The sequence below is a fragment of the Oncorhynchus mykiss genome, chromosome 10 (genome assembly GCF_013265735.2).
Source record: "Oncorhynchus mykiss isolate Arlee chromosome 10, USDA_OmykA_1.1, whole genome shotgun sequence".
NCBI lineage: Eukaryota > Metazoa > Chordata > Actinopteri > Salmoniformes > Salmonidae > Oncorhynchus > Oncorhynchus mykiss.
In genome coordinates, this window is record NC_048574.1 from 77,659,777 (window position 1) to 77,674,107 (window position 14,331).

Sequence of the window (14,331 nt, forward strand, 5' to 3'; positions counted from 1 at the left end):
GACTCCTGAACGTCTAGTCAAATGGCTCCCCAGACTATTTGCATTGCCCCCACCCCACACCTCCCCTCCCATCTCCACACCACTGCCACTCTCTGTTGGCATCTATGCATAGTCACTTGAATAACCCTACCTACATGTACATACTACCTCAACTAATCGATGCCCCCGCACATTGACTCTGTACCGGCACCCTCCTGTATATATTGTTATTTTTTACTGCTGCTCTTTAATTACTTGTTCATTTTATCTCTTATTCTTATCCGTTTAAAAAAAAACTGCACTGTTGGTTAAGGGCTTGTAAGTAAGCATTTCACTGTAAGGTTGTAAGGTTGTATTCGGCGCATGTGACTAATACAATTTGATTTCATTTGATTTTGACTTGATACCAACGGACGCAGAAGAAATAGACAAATCCAATGGTACAACCCAGAAGTCTGTACACAATGGTTGAAAGGGTTTAAAAGTACTAAATCAGGCCGGTATGACAATGGGACTCATTGGGGTAAAGCAAGCAGATAAACACACCATGTCCTTGACATAATGATTCACAGGATTGGAAGAAACATTGAACTCAGATATTATTACATATATTTTAAAAAAAATATTTCAGCACCAAACTGCATTGTGAGAACCGGAGAATTTACCATCATATATTTCTCATCAGGGAAGATATTGTACCTTTACATCCCATACTGACACATCTACTCTGATTTGTTTATAGAGTTCTTTTGATAACTAGTTAAGGTTTAATAAACTTTGACACCAGAGATAATATTTAGGTAATGTAATCCCTTACTTGTTTTGAGGGTTGTTGACACCAGTTGACTTTGCTTTCCATTTTCCAGCACAGTGCAGACAGTAACAGAGTACTGAGTACCACATTGCAGGTCAGAGAGAGTGATGCTGTGTGAAGATGTGGTAGTGATGTGTGGTTCTGTCCCTGGACAGTGGTAGGAGATCTGGTACTGATGTTGGGTTTGGTCCAATCCTGGTGACTGGCTCCAGCTAACAGCAGCTGATGTGGTGTCCAATGAGTCAACAGTCAGCTGGTCTGGAGCAGGAAGTACTAAGTGAAAATACATGAATTAATAAATGAAAGGTTTCCTCTATATGCATTTAGCAATTTCACTATGCCACTGCTCAATTGTTGCCACCATGGCAAAAAAACAAATAAAACAATGCTGTAATTATAATTACTCCACAATAACAAGTGTTTTACACTAAACTTTGGATAAACTTAACACATTCAGTCTAGAGAACCCAGTAAAATGTGGCTTTTCAATTTCTTGACATTCACTTGTTTGCTTGTCCAGACCTTATATTTAATCTCAAAATGAAGTGTTTAACCATTGTCTTTTCAGGACAACCTGGGCTACAAGTAGAACACAAAAAACCGCCATAAACCGTTGCATCCATGAGTGTTGTTGACAAATGTCAATACAATAAATGTGGTCTGTGGTAACAAAAACCCTGATATAAATGGATTTATATTCATGCTGTTTGTACAGAAATTGTTTTTTTAATGGGAAAATAATACCAAATTCTTCAGTGACAACTGTGTGGAATTTGGATTTTGTGACAGCAGCTATGTGAGTATTATAGACACTATGTCCTGGGATGTCCTATGATCTTCTATGAAGACCTCCTCACCTTCTAACAACTCGTGTTTAGCTTGTGAGCATCATAGAGCAAAACATGTTACTTGTGAATGTCCGTGAGAGTCTCAGCTTTTCATAGATAGTGTGTCATACTTTGTAGCTCAACAGACGTTTCTGAGAAAAGACCTGGCCCCAGGATCCTTCGTGATCCACCCTTGTCTCACAAACACTAGTTGATACCAATGGACGCAGAAGAAATAGACAAATCCAATGGTACAACCCAGAAGTCTGTACACAATGGTTAAAAGGGTTTAAAAGTACTACATCTGGCAGGTGTGACGTTGGGACGTTGGGTGTGACGTTGGGACAGAGACCAAGTCCTTGACATATTCACTCACAGGAGTGGAAGAAACAAAGAACTCAGATATTATTATTATTATTAATTAATTTCAGCACCAAACTGCATTGTGAGAACTGGGGAATTCACCATCATATATTTCTCATCAGGGAAGATACTGTACCTTTACATCCCATGCTGACACATCCATTGTGATCAATGTTCCCTCTAAGCTGTTACTGGCACAGAAGAATTGAACGCATCCCGCACAGAGATGCAAAGCACTGAGCTGAAACCTGGTCTCAGAGCATTCCGTATGAAGTAAATCTGAGACAAGCCATTTAGTATGACACGTCACGAATTTGCTAAACATAAATGTCATGAATTTGTCAAAAGTACAATATGTTACGAATTTGCAAAACAGGATACTACAAATTCCAATTAGTTGTTGCTAACGTTAGCTAGGTGGCTAAAATCAAATCAAATCAAATTATATTTGTTACACGAATACAACAGTGAAATGCTTACTTTACAAGCCCTTAACCAACAATGCAGTTTTAGGAAAAATAAGTTAAGTTAAGTAAAAAATAGATTAAAAAATACGTAAATAAATAAAATTAACAAATAATTAAAGAGCAGCAGTAAAATAACAAAAGCAAGGCTATATACAGAGGGTACCAGTACAGGGTCAATGTGCTGGGGCACCGGTTAGTCGAGGTAATTGAGGTAATATGTGCATGTAGATAGAGTTAAAGTGACTAAGCATAGATAATAAACAGAGAGTATCAGGAGCGTAAAAGGGGGGGAGTGCAAATAGTCTGGGTGGCCATTTGATTAGCTGTTCAGGGGCCTTATGGCTTGGGGGTAGAAGCTGTTAACTTTTTTGGGATAGGGGGCAGCATTTTCACTTTTGGATGAATAGCATGCCCAGAGTGAACTGCCTCCTACTCTGTCGCAGATGCTAATATATGCATATTATTATTACTATTGGATAGAAAACACTCTGAAGTTTCTAAAACAGTTTGAATGATGTATGTGAGTATAACAGTACTCCTATGGCAGGCAAAAACCTGAGAAAAAATCCAACCAGGAAGTGGGAATTCTGAGGCTGGTTGATTTTCAACTCATCGCCTATTTAAATCCCAGTGGGATATGGATCTGTTTGCACTTCCTACGGCTTCCACTAGATGTCAACAGTCTGTAGAACGTTGAATGAAGCTCCTACTGTGATGTTGAGCCGGATGAGAGGGAAATGCGTCAGTGGTCTGGCAGAGTGCCAAGTCCTGGTTACGCGCATTCCACATGATAGCGACTTGCGTTCCGGCTACTTGGATATAAATAATGGACATTATCGATCAAAACAACAATTTATTGTGGAACTGGGATTCCTGGGAGTGCATTCTGATGAAGATCATCAAAGGTAAGTGAATATTTATAATATTTATAATGTAATTTCATATTTCTATTGATGGCGGAGAAATGTTGTTTCCATCTCTGAGCGCGTCTCAGATTGTTGCATGGTTTGCTTTTTCCGTAAAGTTTTTTTGAAATCTGACACAGCGGTTGCATTAAGAACAACTGTATCTTTAATTCTATTTAAAACATGTATCTTTCATCAAAGTTTACGATGCGTATTTATGTTATATGACGTGGCTCTCTGCAATTTCTCCGGATATTTTGGAGGCATTTCTGAACATGGCGCGAATGTCAACTGAGGTTTTTGGATATAAATATTAACTTAATCGAACAAAACATATATGTATTGTGTAACATGATGTCCTATGAGTGTCATCTGATGAAGATCATCAAAGGTTAGTGATTCATTTTATCTCTATTTCTGCTTTTTGTGACTCCTGTCTTGGCTGGAAAAATAGCTGTGTTTTTTTGACTTGGTGGGGATCTAACATAATCATATGTTGTGCTTTCGCTGTAAATCATTTTTGAAATCGGACACGATGGGTAGATTAACAAGATGTGTATCTTTCATTTGCTGTATTGTACTTTTTAATGTGTGAAAGTTACATATTTCTCAACAAAACAAAACAAAATTCCCACGCTGCCTTTCCAGCAGGGGGGGTGGAGGGGTTCCGCTAGTTTGTTGGTGATGTGGACAACAAGGAACTTAACCTGGTTCACTACAGCCCTGTCGATGAGAATGGGGGCGTGCTCTGTCCTCTTTTTCCTGTAGTCCACAATCATCTCCTTTGTCTTAATCACGTTGAGGGAGAGGTTGTTGTCCTGGCAGAACACGGCCAGGTCTCTGACCTCCTCCCTTTAGGCTGTCTTATCATTGTTGGCGATTAGGCCTAACACCGTTGTGTCATCGGCAAACTAAATGGTGTTGAAGTCGTGCGTGGCCATGCAGTCGTGCTTGAACGGAGTACAGGAGGGGACTAAGCAGGCACCCCTAAGGGTCCCCCGTGTTTATGGTCAGCGTGACAGATGTGTTGTTGCCTACCCTTACCACCTGAGGGCGGCCCATCAGGAACTCCAAAATCCAGTTGAAGAGGGAGGTGTTCAGTTCCAGGATCCTTAGCTTAGTGAAGAGCTTGCACTATGGTGTTGACAGCTAAGCTGTAGTCAATGAACAACATCCTCACATAGGTGTTCCTTTTGTCCAGGTGGGAAAGGGCAGTGTGGAGTGCAATATAGATTGTGTCATCTGTGGATCTGTTGGGGTGGTATGCAAATTTGAGTGGGTCCAGGGTTTCTGGGATGATGGTGTTGATGTGAGCCATGACCAGCCTTTCAAAGTATTTCATGGTAGTCATTTAGGAAGGTCATCTTGGCGTTCTTGGGCACCGGGACTATAGTTGTCTACTTGAAACTTGTAAGTATTACAGTCTGGGTCTGGGAGAGTTGGAAAATGTCAGTGTAGACACTTGCCAGCTGGTCAGCGCATGATCTGATTACGCATCCTGGTAATCTGTCTGGCCCTGAGGCCTTGTGAATGTTAACCTGGTTAAAAGTCTTACTGACATCGGCTACGGAGAGCGTAATCACAATTGTCCAGAACAGCTGGTGTGCTCACGCTTGGTTTAGTGTTGCTTGCCTCGAAGCGAGCATAGAAGGATTTTAGCTCGTCTGGCTCGTGTCACTGCGCAGCTCGCAGATGGGTTTTTCTTTGTAATCTGTGATAGTTTGCAAGCCCTACCATATCCAAAGATCATCAGAGCCGGTGTAGTAAGAACCAATTATAGTCCTATATTGACACTTTGCCTGTTTGATGGTTCGTCGGAGGGCATAGCGGGATTTCTTGTAAGCATCTGGATTTGTGTCCTGGTCCTTGAAAGTGTTAGCTCTAGCCTTTATCTTAGTGTGGATTTAGTGTGAAATGTGTCTGATTTGCTTACTAGGAATTGATTGATGGTGAAATGTCAGTATTGATTGTCTGACTGTTCTAGCACATACCTGTTCATTCTGAGTGAAAAATGAATCACACATGGTATAAATATTTTTGGCATGCATTCACCATCATATGTGCTGGAAATGATATTGTGAAATACATTTTCATGAATGCTATTGAAATTGTAAAATTATTCCAATGTCTCGAGTACCACATACCTTTTTATGAAACTGTGCATTACTAGATATTAAGTCAACATTGAATGACCATAATTGAAACTGTACAGCCTATGGACTTTCCTTGATGTCAGTCTTCGTTAGAGAGTACCTGTACTAGGTGACATTTGCAAGATGGTTCTGGCAGGCTTTAATAATAAATGAATGTCAAATCAATTGTACTAAGTTGTTGTCCTTTTGGTTTGCCAAACTACATTTGTAACTAGTACTTAAGTAGTTTTCAGACCGGATACTTTTTTACACTTGAGTAGTTTCTTAAGGCTAATTTTACTTGAGTAAATTACAATCTAAGTAACAGTACTTTTATTTAAGTACAAATTGTCAGTACTCTACCCACCTCTGCAAATTATACATAGCCTAACTATAAAATGTGGGTGAGCATCCACACTGGAGGAAAGTTATTCGTTCTACAGTAGACCAACATCTGGAGGGCAGAAATTATTAAATATTTGTATCTCACTAAAGGCTTAAGTCATACAAAAGCTGTACTTACTGTAAATAGGAACTGGTACTCTACCAGATTAGTAAGAATGGCTCACCCAGTGTTCAAGAATGGCTTTTTACCCTTTATTCAGATTACAACCCTTCACTTTTGGTTATTTTAAAAAGAATATCTCTAATATTGATATTTTAAAACAACCCATAGAAAGCTGGTTGCAATTTCAGTTTAATCCACCAGAAAATCAAAATATTACAACAAATAGTATGGTTAAATGCAAATATACTAATTAATAAAACAAATATTTGTATAATTTATTATAATAAATATTTTTTTACCCCCTTTTCTCCACATTTTTTTTTGATCTTGGTTAATCTTTGCAACTCCCGAACAGGCTTGGGAGAGGCGAAGGTGGAGTCATGCGTCCATCGAAACATGACCCGCCTAACCACGGTCCTTAACATCAGCCAGCAGAACCCAGAAGTCAGCCAGTCGGGAAGAAACACTGTTCAACGGGACACCAGAGTCAGCCCGCAGGCACCTGGCCCGCCACAGGAGTCGCTAGAGAGCGATGAACCAAGTTAAGCCCCAAACCCTCCCCTAACCCGAATGACGCTGGGCGCCGTCCTATGGGACTCCCGGCCACGGCTCTTTTTTTTCTTCTCTTTGTAAATGATTACATAAATAGGACTGGTGGTCATAAATGCAGTTAACAAAAATATATGGAAATCCAATTACAACCAACTGGTGGCAGCATTATCACAGAGATTTGCGATGTACCAATTCCATGGTACATGGTTTATGAACTGATACACAAAATGAAGCCGGATTCAAAACTTAGGGTTTTTTCTATTTAAATTATACAAATTTCTTGCAACCAATATAATTTTATGTATGTATGTATGTATGTATGTATGTATGTATATACAGTGCATTCAGAAAGTATTCAGACCCATTGACCTTTTCCACATTCTGTCACAGCCTTATTCTAAAATTGATTAAATTCATTTTTACATCAATCTACACACAATGCTCCATAATGACAAAGCAAAATCATTTTTAGAAATTTTTGCAAATGTATTATAAATTAAAAACAGATACCTTATAACTATTCAGACCCTTTGCAATGAGACTTGAAATTGAGCTCAGGTGCATCCTCTTTCCATTGATCATCCTTGAGATGTTTTTACAACTTTATTGGAGTCCACCTGTGGTAAATTCAATTGATTGGACATGATTTGGAAAGGCACACACCTGTCTATATAAGATTACACAGTTGACAGTGCATGTCAGAGAAAAAAAACCATGAGGTTGAAGGCATTGTCCGTAGAGCTCCGAGACAGGAGTTTGCCAAAAGGCAACTAAAGACTCTCAGTCCATGAGAAACAAGATTCTCTGGTCTGATAAAACCAAGATTACTCTTTGGCCTGAATGCCAAGCGCCGCGTCTGGAGGAAACCTGGCACCATCCCTACGGTGAATCATGGTGGTGGCAGCATCATGCTGTGGGGATGTTCTTCAGCGACAGGCACAAGGAGACTAGTCAGGATCGAGGGAAAGATGAACGGAGCAAAGTACAGAGATCTTTGATGAAAACCTGCTCCAGAGCGCTCAGGAGCTCAGACTGGGGCGAAGGTTCACCTTCCAAAAGGACAACGACCCTAAGCACACAGCCAAGACAGCGCAGGAGTGGCTCCGAGACAAGTCTCAGGGAATGTCCTTGAGTGGCCCAGCCAGAGCTCGGACTTGAACCCAATCAAACATCTCTGGAGAGACTTGAAAATAGCTGTGCAGCGACACTCCCCATCCAACCTGACACAGCTTGAGAGAATCTGCAGAGAAGAATGGGAGAAACTCCCCAAATACAGGTGTGCCAAGCTTGTAGCGTCATACCCAAGAAGACTCAAGGCTGTAATTGCTGCCAAATGTGCTTCAAATTGAATCAAATCAGATCAGATTTTATTAGTCACATGCCCCGAATACAACAGGTGTAGACGTTACAGTGAAATGCTTACTTACTCAACAAAGTACTGAGTAAAGGGTCTGAATACTTATGTAAATGTGATATTTAAACCTGTTTTTGCTTTGTCATTATGGTGTATTGTGTGTAGATTGATGAGAAAAAAAATATTTTAAGAATAAGGCTGTAATGTAACAAAATGTGGAAAAAGTCAAGGGGTCGGAATACTTTCTTAATGCACCCGTCAATAGTTTTGGACACACTTACTCAGTCAAGGCTTTTTATTTATTTTTACTATTTTTTACATCGTAGAATAGTAGTGAAGACATCAAAACTATGAAATAACACATATGAACCATGTAGTAACCAACAAAGTGGTCAACAAATGAAAATATATTTCAGATTCTTCAAAGTAGCCACCCTTTGCCTTGATGACAGCTTTGCACACTCTTGGCAATCTCTCAGATATCATTAAAACGTTTTTGATTTCAGCATGAAACTCCATTATGAGATATATATTTCTCATCAAGGAAGATACTGAACCTTTACATCCCATGCTGACACATCAGTTATGATTAGTTCATTTACATTAGAGACACTTTGATAACTACAGTAGTTAGAGTGTAATAAACTTTGACACCAGACATAATACTTAAGTAGTGTACTTTCTTACCTGTGGTGAGGGTTGTTGAAACCAGTTGACTTTGCATTCCATTTTCCAGCACAGTGCAGACAGTGACAGAGTACTGAGTACCACCTTGCAGGTCAGAGAGAGTGATGCTGTGTGTAGATGTGGTAGTGATGTGTGGTTCTGTCCCTGGACAGTGGTAGGAGATCTGGTAATGATGTTGGGTTTGGTCCAATCCTGGTGGCTGGTTCCAGCTAACAGCAGCTGATGTGGTGTCCACTGAGTCAACAGTCAGCTGGTCTGGAGCAGGAAGTACTAAGGGAAAATATATTATTGTCAGGGCTACAGATCAAAGTGATTTAATATGCCCATTGTTTCCATAGAATTGTAGACTGACTATGCTTAGATGCAACATTATTTGTGGATGAATTGATGACATGTTGTTGGTGGTAGCCTACCTGACTGCTGGCCTATAAAAGGCAGGCGGAAAGGGACTGGAGTCCACAACATCGAAAGCCAAGTGTAACCTGTTCGGGAACAACGATAGTAACATTTTTACATCGAAAATTATTTCACTAAACTGTTGACAGCCCCCCTCACTGCACACTCAAGAAAGTAATGAAGGAGAGAGAGAGGAGATGGAAATGCATGGTGGAGAGATAATCTGTAGCTAAAGGTAATGTCAGCCTGTTAATTACCATATTTAGGTAGCCTGATTCTACTCACAGGAATAGAATCAACCATGACTTCAGATAAAAACAATTAATTTAACACCAGGCATAATAGCTAAGTAGAGTAATTCCTTACCTGTGGTGAAGGTTGTTGACACCAGTAGACTTTTACTTCCATTTTCCAGCACAGTACAGACAGTGACAGAGTACTGAGTACCACCTTGCAGGTCAGAGAGAGTGATGCTGTGTGAAGATGTGGTAGCGATGTGTGGTTCTGTCCCTGGACAGCGGTAGGAGATCTGGTAATGATGTTGGGTTTGGTCCAATCCTGGTGGCTGGTTCCAGCTAACAGCAGCTGATGTGGTGTCCACTAAGTACACATTCAGCCCTACTGGGGCAGGGATAACTAGAGGAGGGGTTTAGTATAGTTAATAGTAGCTGATCATTTGTAGCCCTGCTGACTTCCATTCTACTGTTACTATTCCACCAAAGGAGAATATCCTACTTGTCACGTTCTGACCATCGTTCGTGTGTGTTTTCCTTGTTTTAGTGTTGGTCAGGACGTGAACTGGGTGGGCATTCTATGTTGGATGTCTTGTTTGTCTATTTCTATGTCTGGCCTGATATGGTTCTCAATCAGAGGCAGGTGTTAGTCATTGTCTCTGATTGGGAACCATATTTAGGTAGCCTGGGTTTCACTGTGTGTTTGTGGGTGATTGTCCTTAGTGTTAGTTTGCACCAGTTTAGGCTGTTTCGGTTTTCATTACGTTTATTATTTTGCACTGTTTGTATTTAGATTCGTGTTGCTATAGTCACAATAAACATGGATCGTAATCTACACGCCGCATTTTGGTCCGACTCTCCTTCTCATAAAGAAAACCGTTACACTACTACTACTTAGAGTCACTACTCACTACTACTTTCACACTAGCCTACATTTAATAACACTAGGCTCTAACAATTACAATTCTAAACACTACTTCTATCACACTAGCCTACATTTAGTAACACTAGGCTCTAACAATTACAATTCTAAACACTACTACTATCACACTAGCCTACATTTAGTAACACTAGACTCTAACAATTACAATTTTACAACTTCTTAGACTGCCATAAAAATACTTTTTGGACAGTTGAAACAAGCACACAATTTCTCTTCAGGAAAAAGGTTCAGTCTAGTTTATATTTGTCCAATTCCGCCCCCCAGAAATGAAGTGAGTCGGTATGAGGCTTTCCTTATACGGGGTAAACCGTCCCCGAAAAGGGCTCCACCGATAGAGGCGAATCCACATGGGGCGGGAGGAACCGTCCGTCCGAACACCGGCCAGTGGCCTGCCGACAGGGGCCATCCCAGGTGGATAACGGATGCCAATCGGTAATTTGCTCTGTTTCTGTATGGACCTCGCTATGTGCCAGGGGACATTGTCATGCTGAAACAGGAAAGGGCCTTCCCCGAACTGTTGCCAAATAGTTGGAAGCACAGAATCGTCTAGAATGTCATTGTATGCTGCTGTGTTAGATTTCCCTTCACTGGAACTAAGGCACCAAGCCCGAACCATGAAAAACAGTATTCCTCCTCCACCAAACTGCACTATGCACTATGCATTCGGGCAGGTAGTTCGAAGTTCGAGTTCTCCTGGCACCCGCCAAACCCAGATTTGTCCGTCAGACTGATAGAGTCCAATGGCGGCGAGCTTTATACCACTTCAGCCGACGCTTGGCATTGAGCATGGTGATCTTAGGCTTGTGTGCGGCTGCTCAGCCATGGAAACCCATTTTATGAAGATCCCGACTAATAGTTATTGTGCTGAAGTTGCTTCCAGAGGCAGTTTGGAACTCGGTAGTGAGTGTTGCAATCGAGGACAGACGATTTTTACGTGCTTCAGCACTCTGCGGTTCCGTTCTGTGAGCTTGTGTGGCCTACCACTTCGCGGCTGAACCATTATTGCTCCTAGATCTTTCCAATTTACAACAACAGCACTTACAGTTGACCGAGGCAGCTCTAGCAGGGCAGAAATTTAACGATCTGACTTGTTGGAAAGGTGCCATCCTATGACAGTGCCACATTGAAAGTCACTGTGCTCTTCAGTAAGGCCATTCTACCACCAATGTTTGTCTATGGAGATTGCATGGCTGTGTGCACCCGTCAGCAACGGGTGTGGCTGAAATAGTCGAATCCACTAATTTGAAGGGGTATTCAAATACTTTTGTATATATAGTGTAGCTTTCACCCGGATTCACCTAGTCAGTCCATGTCATGGAAAAGCATAATGTTCATATTGTCTTGTACATTCAGTGTATACAGTATGATGGATGTCCGATGTCCGTTGCAACAAATATGTATTTTCTATTTACTGGTGCACAGATTGTCACGCCCTGAGCAGAGAGAGCCCTCAGGGTTCTCTATGGGGTTTTAGGTCAGAGCATGACTAGGGGGTTTCTTGTTATTTTATTTCTATGTTGGTGTGTGTGTATGGTTCCCAATTTGAGGTAGCTGATAATCGTTACCTCTTATTGGGGATCATACTTAGTGTGTCCTTTTTCACACCTGCGATGTGGGATATTGTTTTGTATGAGTGCCTATGTGCGCTATGTATTTCACGATTGTTATATCTTTGTTTTTATTTTATTTTAAAGTTTCACTATTATTAAAATGTGCAACTCTACTCATGCTGCGAATTGGTCCAATTATTTATTCAACGGTCGTGACACAGATGAACTGCCATAATAAGGTAGATTACTTACTAGTGTAAATAGCTGTAGAGACAGGTTCACTCTCTTCCCCATTGTTCAGCACAGTTGAGACACTGATGGTGTACTGACTACCAGGTCGTAGGTCAGAGAGTGTCTTGTAGCAGTTCTCAGTGTAGGCTGCCTGAGTTTCTGTTCCTGGGCTGCAGTAGGATATGAGGAAGTGTTGTGGGATTCCCTCCATTCCTTGAGCCTTGGACCAGCAAAGGTCCAGGGAGGTGGTTTGCAACTTTTCTATTGTTAAGTCCATAGGGGCTTGGACCACTAAGATGAAAATAGGATTTGTTTGAGTAAAGAGGATGGAAATATGAAAGAAAACACCAGTAACATCTCTATAAACAACAGTCTAGAAAATAAACACCAGTAACATCTCTAGAAACAACAGTATAGATAATAAACACCAGTAACATCTCTAGAAACAACAGTCTAGATAATAAACACCAGTACCATCTCTATAAACAACAGTCTAGATAATAAACACCAGTACAATCTCTATAAACAACAGTCTAGAAAATAAACACCAGTAACATCTCTAGAAACAACAGTCTAGATAATAAACACCAGTAACATCTCTAGAAACAACAGTCTAGATAATAAACACCAGTAACATCTCTAAAAACAACAGTCTATATAATAAACACCAGTAACATCTCTAGAAACAACAGTCTAGATAATAAACACCAGTAACATCTCTATAAACAACAGTCTAGATAACAAACACCAGTAACATCTCTAGAAACAACAGTCTAGATAATAAACACCAGTACCATCTCTAGAAACAACAGTCTAGATAACAAACACCAGTAACATCTCTAGAAACAACAGTCTAGATAATAAACACCAGTAACATCTCTAGAAACAACAGTCTAGATAACAAACACCAGTAACATCTCTAGAAACAACAGTCTAGATAATAAACACCAGTAACATCTCTAGAAACAACAGTCTAGATAATAAACACCAGTAACATCTCTAGAAACAACAGTCTAGATAATAAACACCAGTTACTCTACCTGTGAATATAGATGCAGAGACACATCTGCTTTGTTTTCCATCTTCTCCTTCTGTGGAAACGTTGAACTTGTACTTTTCACCAGGTTTAAGTCCACTTATTTCAACTTTATGCAGATCTTTCACTCTTAGTTTGCGCTTTTCTCCTTCACGTTCCCAGGTTACTCTGAACTTCTGTGGTCCGGTCAGACCCTCAGGAGAACCCCAGTTCAGAGACACAGAGTCTGACGTCAGTGACGAGAACTGGATCTCACCAGGAGGTTGCGGCACTGGTGAAGAAATAATAAAAGAAAAAACACTTTACATACCAAAATGAACAAAGCATACTTATCATACTAGCATTTAAGGGGTAAATTATACAGACAAAAAAGTATCCTCTTATTTAAATCTTCTTGCTTGAGTAAGATCGAGACAGCCCAGCAAGCAGCCACTGAAAACTGAGCCAGGCTGCCAAGAGTTAAACTTTCTCTATTGAATTACTAAAGGAAAGTGCTTATTTCTGGTGTGTGAGTATTACTCCAATTGTTGACCAGTACATGCTCTAATTGTATGTTTCGTGTCCCCAGTGACTAGAAGCGGGTGACACGCCCAGCGCAGCTGCGAGAGGCAACAGCCAACACTACCACACAGCTGTGAGAGGCTGCACCAACACTCCCACACAGCTGAGAGGCTACACCAACACTCCCACATAGCTGTGAGAGGCTACCCCAACACCACCACACAGCTGTGAAAGGCAACACCAACACTACCAGCTGTGAGAGACAACCCCCAACACTACCACACAGATGTGAGAGGCAACACCAACACTACCACACAGCTGTGAGAGGAAACACCAACCCTGCTCGGGAGGAAGAGCCAAACGAATCAACTGCTGTGTTAGTTTGCCCCGGTGCTCATAGTTAATCTATAGCCCTACAGTGGTTCCTCAATTAAAAGCTACGAGCTTATGCTGCGACCGTTCGTGGTAGATGGTGTCATTCTGTCATTGCACCACACGATCACAAGGGGGAGTTAGAACGCTGATCTATCAGTAGGCTAAACTGTGGCAATTAATAGAGGCGTTTTCAGTCTGAGTCTCTCTTTTCTGGTACTAGAGTCCTGCATCAGGCAACAACAAGAAAAACTGTCGGTGATCCTGGAGTTAAGAGACAACTTGGGTAAATACAATGGGGGAATTACACTTTACCAAAAAATAGGCTTTTGTTCTCTCCCTCTAAAAACAGAAATACATCATTCTTAATAACAAACTGGCTTTATTTACAAATTAGTAAGAATGTCTCAACCCATGTTCAGGAATGGCCTTTTTCCCTTTCAGATTACAATCGTTATTTGAAACGAACAAAATCATCTCC

General features: G+C 40.8%; 1 protein-coding gene across 5 annotated transcripts in view; it reads right to left on the reverse strand.

Moving 5' to 3' along the window:
- The window catches only part of LOC110518902 (fibronectin), a 54,965-nt gene that overhangs the window by 19,248 nt on the left and 21,386 nt on the right, over positions 1 to 14,331 (reverse strand). For 3 of the 5 annotated variants that reach the window (XM_036934021.1, XM_036934018.1, XM_036934022.1), the window contains exons 6-11: positions 12,982 to 13,248; positions 11,963 to 12,232; positions 9,351 to 9,620; positions 9,002 to 9,070; positions 8,589 to 8,858; positions 797 to 1,066 (exon numbers count right to left, since the gene is read on the reverse strand). In XM_036934021.1, coding sequence (XP_036789916.1) covers positions 797 to 1,066; positions 8,589 to 8,858; positions 9,002 to 9,070; positions 9,351 to 9,620; positions 11,963 to 12,232; positions 12,982 to 13,248 — 1,416 coding nt within the window. The remainder of the gene's footprint in view (positions 1 to 796; positions 1,067 to 8,588; positions 8,859 to 9,001; positions 9,071 to 9,350; positions 9,621 to 11,962; positions 12,233 to 12,981; positions 13,249 to 14,331) is intronic. The other 2 variants (XM_036934019.1, XM_036934020.1) reach the window with 2 other exon arrangements.